The sequence below is a fragment of the Eptesicus fuscus genome, chromosome 23 (assembly GCF_027574615.1).
Source record: "Eptesicus fuscus isolate TK198812 chromosome 23, DD_ASM_mEF_20220401, whole genome shotgun sequence".
NCBI classification, from domain to species: domain Eukaryota; kingdom Metazoa; phylum Chordata; class Mammalia; order Chiroptera; family Vespertilionidae; genus Eptesicus; species Eptesicus fuscus.
In genome coordinates, this window is record NC_072495.1 from 13558297 (window position 1) to 13578797 (window position 20501).

Sequence of the window (20501 nt, forward strand, 5' to 3'; positions counted from 1 at the left end):
CGCGGGCACCCGCTAGACTGGGGCACCACGGCGAGGAGAGGCCCGCTCTCTGAGGGTCCTGAGCGCCGCGCAGGAGGCCGACCGGGCTCCGCCACGCGCGCAGGGCCGGGGGCGGGAGCTGGGGAGTCCCAGGCTTTGGGGGGGGGGCTCCTGCAGCCAGCATCCTAAAGAGGGCGTGGTGGGGCGGAGCGTCCTCTGGGTTCTGTGGCCCCGCCCCGCCCCGCGCCCCCCGCCTCCCGGTCCACCTTAAGGGGCGCGCTGACATCAGTGCGCCGCCGCCGCTCCGCCCCTGGGGTGGGATTTCCTCCTCCGTCGCCGCTGCCGCCGCCGCCGCGGGTCCTGCGCCGCGTCCAACCCGCCCCGCCGACCCCGGCACGACCCCGCCGGCCCCGCCCGTCAGGCCCCGGGGAGGGATGCGGCGGCGCGGCGCCCAGGATGCCCCGCAGCCCCGGGACGCGCCTCAAACCCGCCAAGTACATCCCCGTGGCTACTGCCGCCGCGCTGTTGGTCGGCTCCAGCACCCTGTTCTTCGTGTTCACGTGAGTCCGCCGCGTCGCCGGGGGCGCAGGGGCCACAGCCCGGCCAGAAGGGGCAGGGACCAGGGGCAGGGACCGGGCACAGAGGGCTGGGCAGGGCAGGGCTGGCACCAGGGGTTCGGGCAACGCGAGCCCCCACCTTGGGCTGAGGCCGTGAATGTGCCTCTCCTGGGCACCAGGAAAAGGTGAGTCCTGTGTGTGGGGACACGAGTGCCTAGTGGACACCCAGTGAGTGTGCCAGGCAGGCCCTGGGTGCGAGCCACTGGGCCTGGACAGGAGAGTGTGTGCGGTGGCTGCCCAGGGTGTGGCTGCAGCCCTCCCCTCCCCACGGGCTTCAGGAGGGGACGTGGGCTGCCCAGAGCCACCAGCCCTTCCTGCAAGGAGCTGAGGATGTCTCTTAGGCCCCCCGCTCCTGGCTGTCCGGCCAGGGGCCAGAGCCAAGTTGTTCCTGAGTAGGTGTGGTCTAGCCCGTCTGCCACGTGCCTGCCCCACAGCCCCCAGTGACACTGGCGTGGCAGTACCCTCCTCCCTTCCTTGACCTTCACAGGAAAGCCTAGTGATCACAGCTGGAGGGCCCAGGCCAGGCCACACCCAGGGACACTGGCCATGGCGGGCTTTGGAGCCCTTGAGGCAGAAAGCAGGCAGGGCTCTGGGCTTTTGCAGCTTTAGACACAGGCTGGCTCACAGGTCACAGTGGGGCAGCTCCCTCCCCATGGTCATGCGCCCCCCAACCCCCAGGTCTCCTCTGGCACAGGGAAGGATTGGGGGCTCCAGACTTCAGCCATGCGGGTCCGTGATCACCCCCTTCCACTTGTCCCAGGCTTAGACACAGCTCTGGTGACCAAAGCAACCTGGGGGCCTGAAGCCAGTGGGACCTCTGTTCAGAGGCAGGTCAGCCCCCGAGAGAGAGTGACTCTGAGGCAGGGTGGGCAGGGGCCGGCCTGGCACCCTTTCCCATTAGCAAGAGCGAGCGTGGCTGCCTGGTGTTCGGGGAGTCTGCGCTGGGTGTCTGGAGGCGGGAGAGCCCTCTACCTGGACTCCGGAGCTGGGTAGGTGCCACAGGCTGCCAAGAGTGTGTTTAAAAAAGGCCTGTGTGGACGGGCTTATTTCTGGCTTTGGTGAGCAGGCGGATTCTTGTCACTCAGAAGCTGCTGACTGTGGGGCAGAGAGGAGAGGGGCAGGTGGGCAGCAGACACCGGAAGAGAGGGAGGGCGAGTCCTGCTGGGTCTCCTGCAGGGGTGGGGCCCAGCGCAGTCCTGGCTCTGGGGTCAGGGTGAAGGGTTTGAGGGGGGTCTCTGCTTGACCATCTCAGTTTCTCATTTCCTAAGTGCACTTTAGCATTTTTTTTCCTCCCAACTTTCAAAGAATACGTGTTCTCTATTGAGAACTTGTGAAATACAGGGGGAAAAAAAAACATTTAAAAAGAAATTGAACTTGACCTCACCCCAGAGAGCCCTTGTCTCTTTCTGTCGGCTCACCTGGCCTTGCCGAAGAGCGCTTGTCCTGAGGTGGTGATTTCAGAGGGCTCTTACTCCCTGTCCTGTGAACTTGACCCTCCCCCAAGCAGTAGGCTCCAAGGCTGCTGCACCCTTTGCACCCTGCCCCATGCCAGGTCTTCCTCTGTTCTCACAGACGGGGGTCTGGATTCAGGGACATCGCGCTAGGAGGAGGTGCAGGGTTCCTTTGGGGTACCGCAGGTGGTGCCTGCATCCTGCCCTGTGTATGGCGGTGTGTCCCTGTGGCAGGATGGGGACCCGGGGGCACTTGTCGGGGTCCAGGTGGAGTGACCATCTAGCGAAGGGAGCCTCGCTCATCCCCAGGACAGGGCTCCCCCGTCGCCCGACCCCGAGGTCACATTGTTTGGACCGAATGGACCCTGGCCTGCCCCTGCCCTGGTAGCTGGGGTTCCTGAGCAAAGGGGCTCTGTGGGACAGGCCTGGCCCATTAATGCTGGCACAGTATGCCAGTTCTGGGCAAGCAGGGGTCCAGGCGGTCCCCGTCTCAGGACTAGCCTTTCATCGCCCCAGTACCCATGCTTCTGCCCAGTTTCTGCCCAGGCCTGCCCCAGACTCAGACACGTGCAGGGAGGGAGCAGCTTTCCTGTGCCCTCTCCCCACCCTCAGGCCCGCAGGGTTGTCTTCTCTGCCTTTGATCCTTGGACTTCCCTGGATGCTGAGGGCCCCAGGCCCCCGCTCCGCACGCAGTAAACATGAGATGCCCCTTTAGGGCAGGTCCACACAGGCAGCAGCTCCTGGTGTCATGCAAGGTGAGGAAGCGGCGCCTGGAGGACCAAGGCCAGCTCACCGAGGGGGGCTGGGACAGGGTTGCTAGGACAGTCGGTGGCCTGGAAAATATGCCAGGAGGTTGGGGTATCCCTCCTCTGAGAATGGGGAGCACCTCACAGGGCAGGTTCCCAGAGGTCCTTCTCTTCCAGGAAGCCTCCCTGGGTTCCTGGTGCAGTGGTGTCCCCCTGCGCCCCAGAAGCTCTTCGCCCTGGCTCAGTGCCAGGCTGGGACAGGTGTGAGGGGGTGTGGGAGGGTCCCGGCTTTTGCCCCTGCCCCTGACTCCTCCCAGAGCCACTTTGCAGAACGACGGGGACCCTGTGAAGATCAGAGGGCTGGGCTGCTTGGCAGAAGACCAATGCCTGGGGCTGGGCTGGGCCATCTTGCCTATGCCGGGGGCCAGTGGGTTGACTTCCGGGATGTCGGGGGCTGGTTCCCAGGATAGGGCTGAGCCCTCCCCATGCTCAGAGGCCCAGACAGGCAGCAGGGCCCAGCCTAAGACAGTGGGAGGGCCAGCCCAGGACCAGGCCAGACCATGGTGGGTCCTGGTGGACAGGGCTGCTGGCAGGGGCTGCATGGGGAGGGGGGACTTGGTGTGAGCCCCTTGCCAGGACTTGCTGCATGTGGCCTGGGGTATCCCTGGCCCGCCGAGCCTCAGTTTCCCTCTCTGTAGGGATCGGATGGGTGGGCTCACCTGGCCAGAGGCCTTTCCTGGCCTGATGAGGGCAGAGTGGCCACAGACCCTCTGATGCTGGGTGTCCATGTGCGTGAACACAGACTGTTAATGGCGATCCCAGTTTTAATGAAAACGTCCGAGTTAAAAATTTCTGTCCACACTGAACCTTGGTGCACATGTTCCCCCTGCATAGCCTCCCACGCCCCTTGGGTGGTGTCTCCCTGTTGGCCTTGGCAGGACCTGGGGCCTCGACTTGGGGGGGAGCTCCTAGCAGGGGTGTGTGGCCCTAGCGCTGGAGAGGCAGGGGCAGGTCAGAGAGGGGGGCTCAGAGCTTCAGCTCGTTCGCCCCTACCCCTGGTCTCACTCTGGCCCCGAGCTCAGCTGTAGCCAGCAGGGCGAGCCTGTCGTGCACTATCCCCTGGGTGGGGGTGGGGTTACGTCCCTGTGGGCAGAGGGGCCCTCCTGGAGCCTAGGACAGACTCAGGGTGGGCTGAGCAGTGCTGCCTGTCAGGTCCTGCCCAGAGCTTGTGTGTCCTCACATGTCCCTATGCTTACCTGGTCCCAGAGCACAGAGAGGTGGAAGGGCAGTGAGAGGCAGCCCGGCCCGGGCTGGATGGGGCTGGGGTCAGTGGGAGGAGAAACGTGTGTTCACAAGTGCATACGCCTGTGTTTATGCAGGTGTGCCTATGTGGCCATGTATGTGTATCCATGCAGGTGTGCCAGTGTGTGCACAAGTGTGCACATCTCTGTGTTTGTGCATGTTGAACACACATTCACGTGTGTTCACACATGCATCCCTTTTATGTACAATTATATGTGCACATGTGTCTCTGTGCATGCTTGTTCAGCATGTACTTATGTACCCACACATGCATCTCAAATGGAGCATGTTTATGTGTCTGTGTGTGTTCTGTGCACGTGTGCATGCATCTGTCCCTGTGTGTTCACATGGGTACATGCATATGTCTGTGCATGTGTTTGCATGGGCTCTTTCATCTTTCCCCCCTTAGCCCACATGTTTCCCGAGGCGGCTGAGTTCCAGGCCTCGGCAGCATTGGCCAGTGAGCCATACCCCTTAAGCGTGAGCCCAGCCTGAGCTCCCCTTAAGGCATTTCCTGGTGGGTGAAGGCCACCTGGGGGAGGACGGGGGTGGGGGAACGGGGACAGGATTGCATGGGAGTGCCTAATCTTTGGGTCTGAATCATTCTGGGGGGATGGAGGTGGGAGGCGGAGTGGGCAGTGGCTCAGGTCCCAGTCAGAGGACCTGCACTCCTCCCCAGCCTACCCAGCACCAACTACGGCCTGCACCGTCCTGGGTACGTGCGGCCCAGGCAGTGGGTCGGCGGTACCCACAGTGGACAGAGACCGCCCAGCACCTCAGTGTAAGCATTGGCCCATCACAGTGCAGATTTCCAAACCTGGCCCCAATGCTGCCCAGCTACGCCCCTCCCCCAGTCTCAGGCATCTAGTCAGGGCCACTGTCCAGCCCATGTGGCCTGGGTTCATCAAGGCTCAAGGAGGACAGAGCAGTACAGGCTGCCCAGGTCAGTGGGAGCTCTGGTCAGCATAGGGGTGGGGGCTGCCCGGAAGGGGCGGGTTCAGCCTATGTAATGGCTTGAATCCCAGCTCTGACGCAGACTTGCCCCAAGGCCTTGGGCATGTGTCGAGCCCTCCGATACCTGCTCCTTATCTGTAAAATGGGAAGGACAGGCGAGTAGCCCCCCCACACCCCCTACAGCTGGAGGGTGGAGTGTGTGGTCCCTGCGCAGGGCAGGTAGGCAGTGGGTCTCGGGTATTCATCAGCCAAACCCGGACACAGTGGTGGGCGGGGCTCACTCTCCAGTCTCCCCCATGTGTCCTGCCGTCAGGGCCCACCTGCCTGCTGCGCCCCATGTCTGCACAGCTCCCGTCCTCAGCCGCCCCAGGGCATCCTGGGCTCCCTCCCTCGGCCTCTTCCTTTCCCAGACCAGGCTGCCTCCACGGGCCTCGGGCTGTTCAGGTGCACGAGGGCCCATATTGGCTTTAACGCTTTCACCGTCTTGAAACTCTTCATACTTTTTAAACAAGCGGAACATTGTCATTTTGGCAGATGACATGGCCAGCCCTTCCCAGACGGTGCCCTGGGGAGCTGGTTCAAACCCCCCCCCCCACCTCCGTTTGGGGTCCACAGTGCTCCACTTCTCCGTGGGGGTCAGGCATGCTTGGCAAGCCCATCCCCTCTGGCATTTGGGCCTGTGCCCCCACCCCCGCCTTGCTGGGCAGACCAGGCCTCAGGGGCCCACTGCTGTCTTGCTGAATGGGACTGGGTCACACTGAGCACTGTCTGTACGCGAGGCTTCAGCATGCAGGGGTGGGGAGTGTGGAAGGCATGGGAGGTGTGGGCTGGGGGGTGCTCCGGGCCTCCGGGAAAGGGGTGGCGGAGGGAGGCCCTCCCGGCTGAGGGAACCCCGTCCTCAGGCTGTGCGTCCACCTCCAATGGTGGGTCCGGGAGAAGGGGAAGGGGTAGCTCAGGCTCCGGGTGCCAGGCGTGCTGCTGTGGGAAGGGAATCTTTAAATAGCTGCTTGCTTTCCACTAAAAATAGCGAAGTTCTGCTGCTATGGAGGTGGTTGCCGGGGTGGCGGGGCTGGCCCCTGGCCAAATCAGGCGTGGGTGCGCCAGTGTGGCCTGTCTGCGCCGGGTGACAGGCAGGGCTCATAGTCAGGGCTGCTGTGGGGATCCCCCGTGCCCCGCCCCCGACTTCACAGAGAACCTCGGGACTGGGAAGGGAGCAAACCCCCTGAATGTCCCTGCTTGTCACGGCAGCCGGGGACCCTGGGAGAGATGGGGAAGCCTGAGGCCAGAGGGGCTTTGTGGGTGCTGAGGGAGGGGACTCAGGGACCCACTGTGAGTTGGGGCAGGGGCCAGAGGCCATGTGCCCAGGGACTGGCGGGGGCTCTGGTTAGGTCCCGGGAGAGCCGAGGAAGAACCTGTCTGTGGCAGAGTACCCCATCAGGGAGGTATGCATGACCCTTACAGGGCAGCAGGAATCTGGGAAGGCTTCCTGGAAGAGGGGGGCAGCCTTGGAGCCAAGTGGTGAACGATTTCGAAGGGGTGGGGGCGTCATCCTTTTCTAGAGTCTCCCCGTGTTCTGCATGGTCACGTGGAGAGGAAGGTGACCTCCTGAAAAGAAGGCGCTGCCAGGTGGCCCAGACTCTGAGCCTGCGCCCCTCAGGGAAGAGCAGGGATAGCTCCACTTTGCGTTTACTGGCTGAGAATTGGGGCTCCTCACACCCGAGGGTCTCCATGCTCGGGGACCCCGCTGGGCTGGGACAGGTCTAGGTGAGGATGGAGGTGGCCTGAGCTACCTGGTGGGTCACTGGCCTCTGTCAGTCATGGTGCATGGACAGAAAGGGCCCATTTCCCTCCGGGGAGCCTGGGAAAGATGTGGGTGCGGTGGGAGGACATGGGTGGGCTCTGGTCACCCCTCCTCTAAGTCGGGCCACCCCAGGCCCATGGGCCTCTTTGAACCTCAGTTTTCTCAACTGTGAGTTAAATCGCCAACAGCTACCAGGGGGCTTGCTGGGGTTAGAGTTGGCACACGGAGTCCGTGCTCCATGCACAGTGTGCATAGCCCGATGGTTGAGCAAAGGAGCAGCAGGCAGGTGGGCCGGGGTCTGCCCGGGCCCACAGCAGCATGGCCTTCCTGACTGCCATGCTGAGCATCGACAGCGGCCCTGAAGGCCTGGACGTGCGTGTACACACCTAATGTCTCTGCCCCCAAGTCCCCTCCTCACCCGCCTGCCGCACTCCCAGCCCCAGCCCTGCCCTGCTGTGCCCCACAGGTGCCCGTGGTTGACACGTGCTGTGTCCCCAGCCGTGCCCGTCTACAATGGCATCATCTTCCTCTTCGTCCTGGCCAACTTCAGCATGGCCACCTTCATGGACCCTGGCGTCTTCCCCCGAGGTAGGACCTTGTGCTGGGGCAGGTCACCTGCTCTCTTCCACTAGAGTGTGAGTGGCTGACCCGGGGAGAGTCTTGGGTAGGGGGGCGGTTCCTGACGGGTGGGCTGGCGGAGGTCGGGGAGGGGCTCTCCCGCCAGGGAAGTCACTCTCCCGCCACCACCCTCGGCTCTGGCCCACAGCGGATGAGGACGAGGACAAGGACGACGACTTCCGGGCCCCGCTGTACAAGAACGTGGATGTGCGGGGCATCCAGGTCCGCATGAAGTGGTGTGCCACCTGCCACTTCTACCGCCCACCGCGCTGCTCCCACTGCAGCGTCTGCGACAACTGCGTCGAGGTGACCGCCCCGCCATCCCATCCATTCCCCTCCTACCGTGCCCCCCCCCCCCCCCCCCCCCGCCCGCCGTTCACCCTGACGTGCTGCTCCTGCCCAGGACTTTGACCACCACTGCCCCTGGGTCAACAACTGCATCGGGCGCCGCAACTACCGCTACTTCTTCCTGTTCCTGCTGTCACTCAGCGCCCACATGGTGGGCGTCGTCGCCTTCGGCCTGGTCTACGTGCTGAACCACGCCGAGGGGCTGGGAGCTGCCCACACCACCATCACGTATCCTTGTCCCGGCCGCGGAGGCAGCGTGGGCTGGGGGCACATTTCTCAGGGGAAACGGAGACTCGGGGAAGCCCCAGGGGGTGGGCTGCCCCTTCTGGGTGGGGTGGGAAGTTTGTCCACAGGCACCTGCTCTGGGTCTTCGCCCTTGGCCGTTGGCCTTAACGGGCCAGCATGGCCGTCATGTGCGTGGCCGGCCTCTTCTTCATCCCTGTCATCGGCCTCACGGGCTTCCACGTGGTGCTGGTCACGCGGGGGCGCACTACCAACGAGCAGGTGCAGACCCTCGGCGAGGGGGGGGGCATGCTGTGACAGGGATGGGGGTCCCCGATGCTGAGAGGGGCAAGGCTGCACTGGGACCCTGGGGGGTCGGGGCAAGGCTGCAGGGGCACGCACTCAGGGGGCCCGTGTAGGTGGGGGAGGCTCTGGTCCAGCGTACCCAGGTGGGTGGAGCTCTGCCACTGCAGCCACCGGTGACTCGGGGCCCGGAAATCCCACAGCTCCCTGCAGGGACAAGCTGGGGTGAACCTGGGTGGGGCTACCACTGGGCGGACCCTGACCAACCACCCGGGAGGGGAACCCCAGCTGTCCCTCTGCCCTCGGTGGGCTGGGCCCTGGGTCGCCACGCTGGCTGAAGGGTCCCTTGTCCACAGGTGACGGGGAAGTTTCGTGGGGGCGTGAATCCTTTCACCCGAGGCTGCTATGGGAACGTGGAGCACGTGCTGTGCAGCCCCCTGGCTCCCCGGTGAGGCCTGGGTGGGGTGTCGAGGGGGCCTCTGCCCGGGCTCAGGGTGGGGCAGCTGCAGACCCTAAGCCTGGTCTACTTCTGCCCTTGGCAGGTGGGGCTGGCCCTGCCCTCGGTGTGCATTCGGACTGGGTCGGCCTCGCCACTGCCCCTCTTCCCCGGTGCAGGTATGTGGTGGAGCCGCCCCGGCTGCCGCTTGCCGCTCGCCTGAAGCCACCCTTCCTTCGGCCCGAACTCCTGGATCGAGCTCCCCCGCTCAAGGTCAAGCTTAGTGACAATGGGCTGAAGGCTGGCCTGGGCCGAAGCAAGGTGGGGGCCCTAGGGTGGGTAGGAGATGGGGTGAAGGTCAGACCCGTGGCGGCGCGAAGCGGCTAGGTTGGAGGGGCCTGGAAGAATGGAAGGCGGAGGAACTGGGCAGATTCTGGGGAAGGATCTACGTCCCAGGGCCCCAGAGAAGCCCTGGCCCACACTCTACCCACCACTGACCATGCCCCCTCCCAGTCCAAGGGCAGCCTGGACCGGCTGGATGAGAAGCCACTGGACCTGGGGCCGCCACTGCCCCCCAAGTCGGAGGCCGGCACGTTTGGCGGTGACCGGCAGACCCCACGCCCAGGCAGTGCTGGTGAGGTGGGGCTGGCCTCACGAGGGGAGGGGCGTGGATGGGCCCTGGCCTGACGGCGGTCCATTTCCCCCAGAGAGCGCCCTGTCGGCACAGAGGACCAGCCCCCCGACGCCCGCCATGTACAAGTTCCGGCCTGCCTTTCCCACGGGTCCCAAAGCGCCTTTCTGTGGACCAGGCGAGCAGGTGAGGAAACCCGGCCCTACCCTGAGGCCCTGCCCCGGCGACCCCACCCCCAGAGGCCTCACCCCCTGGGAGGCCCCGCCGGGGGCACGGAGGGTGTCAGCAGGCTCCCACTTTGCAGAGATCCCAGCTAGGGCCAGTGGACGGGAGCGGAGCAGGGTGTCCTGGGAGGGGCTGGCGCAGGCGGTCCTGGCCCTACTCCCTGGGCCGGCACTGCCTGCTGGCCTGGTAGGCGGCTGCCCCCAGGAGCAGTATGTGCCAGGATGCCAGGAATTGCACCATTAGTCACTCGGTAAGGCCCACGGGAAGGCTTCAGAAGAATCTGCGATTGTTTGAGAAAGCACATTATTTGCCCAAGTAGAAGCATTCCGTGCTGCTCACTGTGGAGCCATCGGCGGCCCTGGACTGCCAGGAATTCCCCGGAATTCCCCAAGCGTTCCCGGGCTGGCCGCCCTCCTTCACAGCCATCGAGAGGCAGCCCTGTGGCTGGACCAGCACACCTCGGCCTGCGTGTGTCCCCAGGAGCAGTCATTGCCGAGAATGGAAGGCGGAGGAATTGGGCAGATTCTGGGGAAGGATCTACATCCCAGGGACCCACTCAGGAAGCCCCTCTGGCCAGTGTGCAGTGGCCCTGCTTGGGGATAGGGGTGGGCTCTAGAGACCCTCATCCAGGGCACCTCCTACTTGGGATTGCCTTGGCTCTTACAGAGGGCCTGGGGGTGTCCCCCTGAGGCTGGCCCCTGAGGTCACATTTGTCCCCACCCGTGCCCCTTCTGTTTTTGTTTTTGTTTTTAAATATATATATTTTGTATTGATTTCAGAGAGGGAAGGAAAGGGAGAGAGAGCTAGAAACATCAACGATGAGAGGGAATCATTGATCGGCTGCCTTCTGCACACCCCCGACTGGGGGTTGAGCCCGCAACCCAGGCATGTGCCCTGACCGGGAACTGAGCCCCGACCTTCTGGTTCATAGGTTCATAGGTCGACGCTCCACCCCTGAGACACGCCAGCTGGGCCCTGTGCTTTGAGGTTTTGCAGGTTCTTGTCCCCAGCCTGAGCCTCGAATCACTAAGACCCTGTCGGTGTGGCTGTCCCCGGAGCTGGGTGGGCTGCAAGGACACTGCCCTGGGTGTCTGTAGTGGCCGGTTGTGGCCCTGTTGTGCCCCAACACTCAGAGAGGGCGCTGGTCCCTGTGTGGTTATGACGTCTCCTCAAGGTCCAGCTGCTGAGGCTGTCCCTGCACGCCCCCACCCGCTCCCCGGGAATACGCGCTGGAGCAGTGTGCGCACCCTTCCCTGGGAGATAGCACCTGGGGCTGCCGCTCTGCTTCACCCTGCCCCCCACTTCCTTCTCTGGTGGACAAGCAGCAGGCGGTGTGGCCAGGGGATGGAGAGCTTCTGGGACAGCTTGTCACTAAGTTTGCAGCCTCCACGTGGGCACAGAGCATCCAGGGACCAGGTGGGGCGTGGCGGGTGGGCAGTGGCAGGTGTGCACCCTCTCTCCCTGCAGGTCTCAGGCCCTGACTCCCTGACTCTGGGGGAGGACAGCATCCACAGCCTGGACTTCACGTCGGAGCCCAGCCTGGACCTCCCCGACTACACCCCTGGGGGTCTGCACACCACCTACTCGCCATCCCCGCCGCTCAGCGCCGCTGACACCTTCTCCGGGGCCCTGCGATCCCTGAGCCTCAAGGCGGCAGGCCGGCGGGGCGGGGACCACATGGCCCTCCAGCCCCTGCGCTCTGAGGGTGGGCCCCCAACGCCCCACCGCAGCATCTTCGCCCCCCACGCGCTGCCCAACCGCAACGGCAGCCTGTCCTATGACAGCCTGCTCAACCCCGCCTCGCCCGGTGGCCACGCGTGCCCCGCCCACCCCTCAGCCGGCGTGGCCGGCTACCGCTCGCCCTACCTGCACCCTGGGGCTGCGGGTGACCCCCCGCGGCCCCCACCCCGCAGCTTCAGCCCCGTGCTGGGCCCCCGGCCCAGGGAGCCCTCGCCTGTGCGTTACGACAACCTGTCCAGGACCATCATGGCCTCCATCCAGGAGCGCAAGGATAGGGAGGAGCGGGAGCGGCTGCTGCGCTCTCAGGCCGACTCGCTCTTCGGCGACTCGGGCGTCTACGACGCCCCCAGCTCCTACAGCCTGCAGCAGGCCAGCGTGCTGTCCGAGGGCGCCCGAGGCCCCGTGCTGCGCTACGGCTCCAGAGACGACCTGGTGGCCGGACCCGGCTTCGGAGGCGCCCGCAACCCCGCCCTGCAGACGTCGATGTCCTCGTTGTCGAGCGCAGTGAGCCGGGCGCCGAGGACCTCCTCCTCCTCCCTGCAGGCAGACCTGGTCAACAACAACGCCCCCGGACCCCGGCCGGGGAGTGGCTCCCACCGGTCTCCCCTGCGCCAGGGCCCCCCCTCCCCGCCCAGCACTCCCCGCTCGCCCGCCTACATGGGCCCCAAAGCCGTTGCCTTCATCCACTCGGACCTCCCGGAACCACCGCCCTCGCTGGCCGTGCAGAGGTGGGTGCTGGGGACGCGGCAGGCTTCCTGGCAGGGGGCAGGTGTCTGGCTGGCTGCGGGACCTCTTGGCTGAGCAAGTGCGGGTTGTCCCGAAGGCCCGGGGCCACCTGTGGGGTGGACCTTCCCTGCCTGAGGGGCTGTGCCCCTCCAAGGACACCCTGGCATGTCCCAGGGTGTGGCACGATTCGCACCTTAGCCTAAAGCTCCACATTCCCCCCAAGCTAGCACAGGCCTGTGCCTGGGGTCCCCCGGACCTTCTTCCTCAGGAGATGGTGCTACTGTCCCTGCTCAGGAGGCTGAGCCTGGGGCACAGCACCCTGCAGCGCACAGCGCCTGGAAGGAGGGTGGGCACATAGCTCCCTGCTCAGAGATGGGGACCTGGGCCCAGAAGGGCAGGCTGGACAAGGCCCCCACGGGACATAGCAGCATCTTCGGGGCGTCACCCATTGCCTTGAGCACAGGCCAGGCAGGGAGTCTCGTTGTGGGTATAACAGGTCCAGCAGGTGGCAGCTGCAGAGGCAGGGATGGCAGCTGAAGGAGGGAGGGCCTCCTGCCCTCATGACTGGGCAGCGAGGTCATTGCTGGGCGGGAGGGCAGCCCCCCGTTTTCCCAGGAGGCGACAGGGAAGGGGCCGCACAGGCATCACTGGGCTCCCCAGCTCAGGGCCCCAGGACCGGCAGAACCAGGGGCTTGGCTGGTGGTGTCCACCTGGCCGCCCCATGCGTGTGGTCTTGCCAGTAGGAGGACTAAGGGTCCTGGGGGTGTGACAGCTGTTCTGATGTCTGTCCGTCCCGTGACAGCACGGTCCTCCCCCTCTAGGCTCAGTGTGGCCGCTCGTTTTGTGGGCGGCACCTTCTGAGCTCAGAGGCATGGCTGCCCAGGGCTTCGTCTGCATCATCCGTCCTGTGGCCTCACTGGCCTCTGTCCTGCCATGGTCGGTCCCTCGTTCACCGTGTGTCTGCATGTATGTGTTTGCTTTGATGCAGGGACCACCCTCAGCTGAAGAACCCCCCGAGTAAGCTTAACGGGCAGTCCCCGGGCCTGGCCCGCCTGGGACCTGCCGCCGGCCCCCCGGGGCCCTCCGCCAGCCCTGCCCGGCACACACTCGTTAAGAAGGTGTCTGGCGTGGGTGGGACCACGTACGAGATCTCCGTGTGAGGAGTGACAGCCACCCATCCGCTGTGGCACCACGGGGACCAGGACCCCCCCCCCGCCCCAGCGGCTACCCCCCCTTCCCCCGACTTCTCTGCCCTGACAGAGGAGGAGGCCCAGCAGTTGTGGACGCATCAGCAGGAGAGAGAACCACGCCTCCGCGAGTCTGTCCCTCGTTCTCCACCTGTCCATCCACTTAGCTGCTCACCAGGGTGCGGCCAGGCCCAGGGCCACCAGCTGCAGGCCCTGTGTTGGTGCCCTGGCTCCCACGGACTGGGCCTCGAGGGTCACGGACTGCATCTGTGTGGACTGCACCCATGTCCCCACCCAGTCCCTTTGTAGAAGGGTCACTGTGGCTCAGAAACGGACAGAGGGGCCTGGGTCCCGGGCCGTCCCCCGGACGGAGGGCCCCCCCGCCTGGCTGACCCTGACCTGCTGCCTTTCAGGGACCCGCGGGAAACTTGTAGTGTGGCGAGGCCGCCTCGTCTGCGGGGAGGCCAGGCCTTGGCCCACAGCCACCCAACGCCAGGGCTCCTCTGGGTTTTGACAGACAGGTGGACGGACAGACGGGCAGACTGCCAGCTGTGGGTGGGGGTCCTGGCTCCATGTGTCCCGTCTCGCCCAGCTGGTGGGCCTGTCCCCGTGTCTGCGCGCTGAGCTGCCATGCCGCGCCCCCTGTGTTACAGCTCCGGGCCCCCGCCGCCCCACTGCCGGGAAACTCGCTGTCATTGAAGCCTTAACCTCTGCTTTATGCTCTTGTGGTGGCACCGGGGGCTGGTGGGAGCGGGCACGGGCCGGACGCTGCGACAGGGGCCTCTGAGACCAGGAGTCCCTTCCCTGCCAAACGAGATGCCCTACCCCAAGGCATGCAGCGTCCGGGGCGCCAGAGCCCCGGCGTCTGCGTGGGAAGCACACGGGGAGGGGGTCAGAGCTCTGCCTGGCGCCAGGGACCTGAGAGTAAGCACACAGCAGCGTTTGCTTGCGTTGTGTCTGTTTTATGTTTTTATATCTACATCTATATATCTATAATTTTATTAAAAAAAGAAAAAGAGTCATTTTGATCCTTTCCTTGAGCAAGGCCAGGGCTGTTGCTGATACTCAGGGGCTCTGGGGTGGGGGGGGGAGAGCCGACCAGGCTCCGGGAGAGGCGGAGGCCGGCAGTGAGGGATCGGATGTTCCGTGTGGGCATTTCTGCTGACTTAAGCGGAGTTGGAAGCCTGGGAGGTGGGGGCTGGCCCACGGGTCTTTGGCTGACGAGCGTGCGGCTCCCCTGGGTCTGCGTCATTCCTGGCAGTAACAGGGCTTTTGGAGAAAGACTGGGGCTGCAGCTGCCCCCGGGGCCCCCCAGGAACCCAAGGGCTCGCAGGAGATGGAGGAGGGGGTGTCTACGGGGCCACCCGCTGGCCTGGGGGCCCTGATGGTGGCTGTTGCCATGACCTGCAGCTGCATGTACTGGGCCCCCCACCTCTGCCTGTTAAATGTGTGGGGTGGGAGCTTTTCAGGACTCAGAGATGGGGAGGCAGGGGTTGGCCCCCTGTGGGGGGTACCCCAGACCTTGGACCCCTGCACTGGTCAGCCTCACGCTGACCTCCACCTTTCTGCTTCTCTCTCATGGGACGCTGCGGCCCGCAGGGGGCGGATCGGCACTTATAGCCATGGATGGGGGCGTCGTGGCCTGTCCAGGGTGCCCCCCGGCCTGCACCTGTGCCACCTTGGCCTCCCTGAGGACCGCCCACTGCTGCAGGTCCCCTGGAGCCCAGCTGCTGGGGTGCTCCCCCGAGGAGCTGTGTGCCGCCTGCACATGGCTGCCTCCAGCCTTTTCCCCGGCCTCTCGGGGCCCGAGCGGGACGCCAAGTAGGCATCTGTGGGCTGGTTGGGAGGCCAGGCGGCCACGGACCCCGGGGGTGTGGGCTGAAGGGCCAAACCTTGACTGACTCCCCGCCCACCGGGGTCCGTGACCATGTGCCCGCCCACCTCAGGAAGTTCCCATCTGCTGCAGGGGGTCCAGCACCCCAGGTGGGGGCCCTGGAGCTGCTGGGACCAGCACGGCCTTCCTAGGGTGTCACGCCATCACCTGACCTCCCTGCTCGACCAAGCACTTTAGACGCCACTTCCTCCCCAGGAAGCCCAGGCCTCTGTGTAAGGCTGGGGTGGGGGGGTCTCAGGTTGCCCCCACTCGCCCCTCCCTGAACCCAGTGCAGATGCCTTAATGTCCTGGAGCCACCAGCCTGCTGAGCCGTCCAGGCCCTGCCCGGACGGGAGGAGCCCAGCCGCCCAGCCCAGGGAGCCCGCTCTGCCCAGGCCCTGCCCGCGGTCTCCACTCCTCCGCTCTGAGGTGGGCGCTTGGGCGCTCGGCCCCTTTCCCTGCTTCAGCAACAGCTCTGCCTCTCCCACTTGGGGGCGAGCAAGCCACAGAGCTCCTACCGTTCTAGAAGGTATTCCCTGCCCCAACTCAATGCCCTAAATAAAATGTTTGGTGTTTACCTCCACAGCTCTGTCCACCAACGTGGCTCCCCTGTCCTCTGAGCCTTGGGCAGTGCCAGGAGGCTGGACTGGACAGGGACCCTGGGTTGAGGAGGGCACAGGAGTGGGGCGGGCGGTGGTGGCCAGGTGGGTGTGGGGAGCGTGGGGGCGTCTACTGGACAGGGACTGAAGTTATGTGAGAGGTATGAGGTTCAGGCTGAGAACCCGACCCCCGATGAGGGTGGAGGCCTGGGGGTGCCCAGCCCTCAGTGGAGACCCTCGTGGTCACACCCTCTGCTCAGGGCCCTCTTGGTGCCAGGGGCAGCCTGGGGGCTTGCTGTGGAGGGGCTGCCATCCAGCAGGCAGGTGGGGCATGAAGGCCGAGGTGGGGTTGCCACCCTGAGGGACCCCCACTTTTGCAGATTAGCTTCAGGATGCAGTCAGGTTCCCCCCATCTCCATGGAGACAAGCTCAGACGCTGTGTGTGTCACCACTGTATGTCCAGCCGCAGGCCCAGCCCTCAGGACAGACCCCGCCGCCACCCTTCTCCGAGGCTCCCGGCAGGACGGTGTGCACGGCAGTGCTGTGGGCAGGGGCGGGCTCGGCTGCTGGGCACCCGGGGCCGTGCTGGCCGCCTGGCCGCCTCCGCCCTGGGGCCTCTGGGCCTCCAGCCTAGAAGGGCAGGAAGTCGTCCACCTCGAGGCGCAGGAATGGGCTCAGCAGGGCCCGGAGCTTCCAGACGGCGGCGCGGCTCAGCAGGGGCGGCACCAGCCCCTCGAAGGGTGTGGGGTCCACCACGTACACGTAGGCGGCGGTGCAGGCCAGCAGGGCGCCCAGCAGCAGCCTCAGGGCCAGCAGCCTGCGGGCGGCGGTGGTCAGGGGGCAGGGGCACCCGGAGGGCAGCCCCGGGGGACTGGACTCTGCCCACGCACTCACGCACCACCTACCAGAGCTGGCCTCGGAAGCCCTCGGAGCATCCCAGCTGGGGCAGCGCCTTCTGCGGGGGGAGCAGCTAGTCAGAGCCTGCCCTTCCCTGTGGGATCTGGGTGCTGTGTGTTTCTGCTCCCCATGCCCAGCATGGGCACCTGCAGCCATGTCTCCCCGGTGAATCTGACCACGTGGCTCCTGGTGGGGCTCCCACCCCCTCCCCCTCCCCAGTTAGGGCCTTCCGGGTGGGAAACTGGGAGAGGGGTGGGGCTTACTGTTAAGCACAGGTCCTTCCTTGCCTGGGTGCGGCACTGGGCGCGATCCCTGGGGGAGGCGTACAGTCAGGGCCATGGGTATTCCCTACACCAGCCTGGCGCCACCCCTGGTCTGGTGCCCCGGAACCGGGGAGGGGTTGGGGACTGGCTCATCCCATCCTGAACAGGACGCCAGCACCATCCCAGCTCAGTTAGCCACGCCCACACCCCCACCAGCCCCTGACCACACACATCACCCCAGAATCTCCAGCTGAATGTCTTCCATCTGGTCTAGCACGCCCCGGATGTCCTTCTTGAGGTTCTAGGGGACAGAGGGGGTCAAGAGTCCTCCACCCCTGACCCATCGCCCTGCCTCCCCCTTCCCCTCACCCACTCATTTCCTGCCTCCCCCCTCCCCTCACCCACTCATTTCCTGCCTCCCCTCTCCTCTAGGTATCGCTCTTCGGGGACCTACCTGGAGCCCCGTGGCCTGGTTGTTCAGGGCCATGTGTACCTCGGCCACACCATCCCACACCTGGTGGGGGGAAGGCTAGGTCAGGCCCCAAGGATGTGCCCTACCACGTGGGTCCCCCAGCACCCCTCCCACCCTGGCCAGGCGGGCACCTCGGTAATGGCCATCTTCTTCCTCTCAAAGGACAGTCGGATCTGCTGCAGCTCATTCTGGGGGAGGAGCACAGGATGGGCATGGGCAGGGCCATCGGCGGGCAGCTTCTTCCTCCTCCGCCCACCTGGGACGGCTGCACGAAGGACCCGCTTCCCCCCCCCCCCCCGCCCCCGGGCCCGTTCCAGGTGCCCACCTGGGACTGTTGCACGAAGGACTCCTCGCCCCGGCACAGCTCCCGCCGCAGCAGCTGCAAAGGTGCCCTGTCCTCCAGGGGCCTGGTGCCAGCCTGCTCACGGGGCTGCGGGAAGAGCCCGGGGTCAGCCTCAAGGTTGTGGGCAGCCTCTGTGGTCAGGGCCTACGTGGGATCCGGAGTGGAGGGTGTGGGGCGTGGAGTCGCAGGAGCCAAAGTCCTGCTGGATCCTTGCTGCCGCCAGGTACTCACCCAGGTCAGGGCTGTGCAACTCGAGTGCTCCGGGCACAGGGGCAGGAACTGCTGCCCTGGTCCCAGAAGGGCCCCCAGCTGCTCTCGAAGGTCCTGGTTCTGTCTTTTCTGGGGGTGGGAGGCAGAGAGGTGGGGCTGCCCGTCACAGCTATTTCTTGGGCAGGAGACGGAGGCAGCCAGGGCTGGGGCATGGGCTGCAGGGCATGGGGCTTAGGAGGTCCAGGGACCGCGGTGAGCTCCTTGCACAGACAGGTGCCAAGCCTGGGGGCCAGCCCCGCGGCCCTGGCTGGCGCCTCACTCACCAGCTTCTGGTTCTCCTGCTCCAGCTGTAGGAAGGACTGTTCTGCAGGCCCCAGGGGCCCGCTCTGCTCCTGGGAGGAGGCTGGCCTGGGTGGGGCTGGGGCCCCTGCCCCTGGTGACAGGTGCTGGCACGGGAAGGATCTGGGCCCCGAGCTGGGGGCTCCCCCCTGCCTGGATGACCCCTGCTCCCTTCCTGAGTGCAGGGGCCAGCCCCACTCCAGCCCTGCCTCCATCGGTCCTTGCCTCGCCCCTGCTGGGTCTCGTGGTCTCTGTCTTTGCATCTCCCCCTCTTCACTTGCGATAAAGCCCCCAGGTCCTTCGCTGCCTACGCTGGGCCCGCCGCCCCCTGCCCCCGGGGCTGGGAAAGTTCCGGAAGACTCCACTGAGTGAGAGGAGCTGAGAGGCACCAGGCAGGGCCACCTCACAAACCCCTGGCAGGGTGGCTCGTGGCATCCTCCGTGGCTGCTCGAAGTTGAGGGTTGGGAGCATTGGGGGTGGGAGTGGCCACAGGGTCCCAGGGTTTTCGGTCCCTCCATACTTCCCTATGACCCCTTCCTGACCCCAGGTCCAGGCTCTGGCCTGGCCAGACCTACCACCCTCTGACTGAGGGCCCTCCAGGTGTCACAGCTCGCAGGTCCGCCTCAGGGCCTCTGTCACAAAGGCCTGGACACAACCAGGGAGGTCATAATGGGCGGGGCGGTGGCCGGAGCCTGGCTGGCAAGGCCCCTCCCACCACGTATCCCTGTCCCTGAAGTGTCCACCTCTAGCCACCCCTTCTGCATCCTCACCCCACCCACCCACCCACCCACCCCCCTGGGCTATGTTCTTAAAACGTAGAACATACTGCAGACACATGGTTAAAACAAAATCCAACAACAAACGAGGTGTCTGGTGCAATCCTCCCTCACACCTCAGTCCTCCCTGCTGCCCCAGCCCCCACGAGGCTGGGCTGGTTGGTCAGATCCTCCCGGGACCGGCTGCATGTCCCCCACGGGTGGCACCGTGACCTCTCCTCCCTCCCCGCGCAGAATAGATCATCCCACAGCCTGGCTTTTTTACCTAACACATCGCCAGGTTTTGTTTTATTTTATTTTTAGGTTTTATTTACTTTAAATAAAATAATGCATTGAACATTTACTTTAACGGGGTCCTGTAGCCACTGGGGAGCACGCGTCCAATGGCGGAGCCCCATCAGGCCCCTGGTTGGTTCTCCGCCCTCTCTCCAAGGTTCCATCACGCCATCCGTGTGCCGCGCCTCCCCCACCCCACCTGGGCCCTGTTTCCTTGACCTCTTTCTCCGCGCCCGCCCTTGTTTCAGGGAAGTGCATCCTCAGGTAACACCCTCAGGAAGGAGGATCAGAGGAAACTCGAGTCCCTGTGCAGTAGCAGCAGCCACAGATCCCTCCTCTCCTGTGCCTGGCCCTCTGTCACCTGTCTCTGCCCTCGTCACATCAAGAGACAGGGTTCTCTCCTCACCCTGGACTCTGGACCGGCCTGGGAACCACTGGGCCAATGGTGTTTTTTTGTTGTTGTTTTTAAAAAGTATATTTTTATTGATTTCAGAGAGGAATGGGGGGGGGGGGGGGGGGGGGGGGAGGGGGGAGAAGAGAGAGAGAGAGAAACATCAATGATGAGAGGGAATCATTGATCGGCTGCCTCCTGCACGGCCCACACTGGGGATCGAGCCCGAAACCTGGGCATGTGCCCTGACCAGGAATCGAACCGTGACCTCCTGGTTCATAGGTCGACACTGAACCACTGAGCCACGCCAGCCGGGAGCCAGTAAGTTCTTAACGTATTGGCAGTTGAACGCTTGTGTGTTGGGCCTTGACCTCTTGCTGCTCTGGGGACCCTCTGGCGTGGGGGAGGCCTTGCTATGGCATTGTCGTCATGGGGAGAGAGGCTCTGTCATCTCAACTGGGAGCCCAGGGGGCCCTCGAAGAATGGCCCGCGGGCGGGCGGCCAGCGCGCCGAGCCCTGGGCTAAACTACTTGTTTTAGCCACGATGGCTGGGAATGGTCTGCCACAGGGGGATAGGTTAGGAGGCTCCTCTTGGGTCTGAGAGCATCTTACTCTGACCTCATATTTGCTGGGCGTTTTCCCACAGGAGTTCGAGGGGGGCCCGTGGTCCTCGGCGCCGCCCGAGCAGCGGGCTTGGCTGCTGGGCTTTTAAATTCCAGCAATCCGGGTCTAAGTTGACGATGCATCTCTATTGTTCTCTGAGAGCCCCTGTCCTT

General features: G+C 64.9%; 2 protein-coding genes across 5 annotated transcripts; one reads left to right on the top strand and one right to left on the bottom strand.

Annotated features, from left to right (window-relative positions):
* The first annotated feature begins 319 nt into the window (after positions 1–319).
* On the top strand, positions 320–15258 carry ZDHHC8 (zinc finger DHHC-type palmitoyltransferase 8). 3 transcript variants are annotated; one of them, XM_028146988.2, is made up of 11 exons: positions 320–539; positions 7317–7438; positions 7617–7774; positions 7872–8044; positions 8218–8320; positions 8698–8789; positions 8957–9098; positions 9291–9411; positions 9485–9594; positions 11101–12101; positions 14886–15258. In XM_028146988.2, exons 1-11 carry the CDS (start codon positions 436–438, stop codon positions 15109–15111), a joined length of 2352 nt encoding a protein of 783 aa, XP_028002789.2. In that variant the 5' UTR covers positions 320–435; the 3' UTR covers positions 15112–15258. The 3 variants fall into 3 exon arrangements, with proteins under 3 accessions (XP_028002789.2, XP_008140814.2, XP_054568802.1); XM_008142592.3 differs by lacking the exon at positions 14886–15258 and adding an exon at positions 13088–13298; XM_054712827.1 differs by lacking the exons at positions 8957–9098; positions 14886–15258 and adding an exon at positions 13088–13298 and having other exon boundaries at positions 7958–8044.
* CCDC188 (coiled-coil domain containing 188) lies at positions 14342–18882 on the bottom strand. 2 transcript variants are annotated; one of them, XM_028146989.2, is made up of 10 exons: positions 18267–18882; positions 17965–18072; positions 17716–17820; positions 17522–17578; positions 17373–17432; positions 17155–17219; positions 16919–16967; positions 16664–16713; positions 15738–15818; positions 14342–14540 (listed from the first exon to the last, which is right to left on the bottom strand). In XM_028146989.2, the coding sequence occupies exons 1-10, from the start codon at positions 18798–18800 to the stop codon at positions 14453–14455; spliced, it is 1197 nt and encodes a 398-aa protein (XP_028002790.1). In that variant the 5' UTR covers positions 18801–18882; the 3' UTR covers positions 14342–14452. The 2 variants fall into 2 exon arrangements, with proteins under 2 accessions (XP_028002790.1, XP_008140813.2); XM_008142591.3 differs by lacking the exons at positions 14342–14540; positions 15738–15818 and adding an exon at positions 16195–16575 and having other exon boundaries at positions 18267–18879.
* Between the last annotated feature and the right edge of the window lie 1619 nt (positions 18883–20501).

Bases quoted from the DNA above. Each gene is read 5' to 3' on its own strand.
- ZDHHC8 (XM_028146988.2), top strand. From the start codon at position 436: ATGCCCCGCAGCCCCGGGACGCGCCTCAAACCCGCCAAGTACATCCCC. The intron at 7,439-7,616 runs GTAGGACCTTGT...TCTGGCCCACAG, and splicing joins CCCTGGCGTCTTCCCCCGAG to CGGATGAGGACGAGGACAAG. The intron at 8,790-8,956 runs GTGAGGCCTGGG...TCCCCGGTGCAG, and splicing joins TGCAGCCCCCTGGCTCCCCG to GTATGTGGTGGAGCCGCCCC.
- CCDC188 (XM_008142591.3), bottom strand. From the start codon at position 18,800: ATGGAGGGACCGAAAACCCTGGGACCCTGTGGCCACTCCCACCCCCAA. The intron at 17,821-17,964 runs GTGAGTACCTGG...CTCTTCCCGCAG, and splicing joins GTTGCACAGCCCTGACCTGG to CCCCGTGAGCAGGCTGGCAC. The intron at 16,576-16,663 runs GTAGGTGGTGCG...CGCCGCCCGCAG, and splicing joins GGCTTCCGAGGCCAGCTCTG to GCTGCTGGCCCTGAGGCTGC.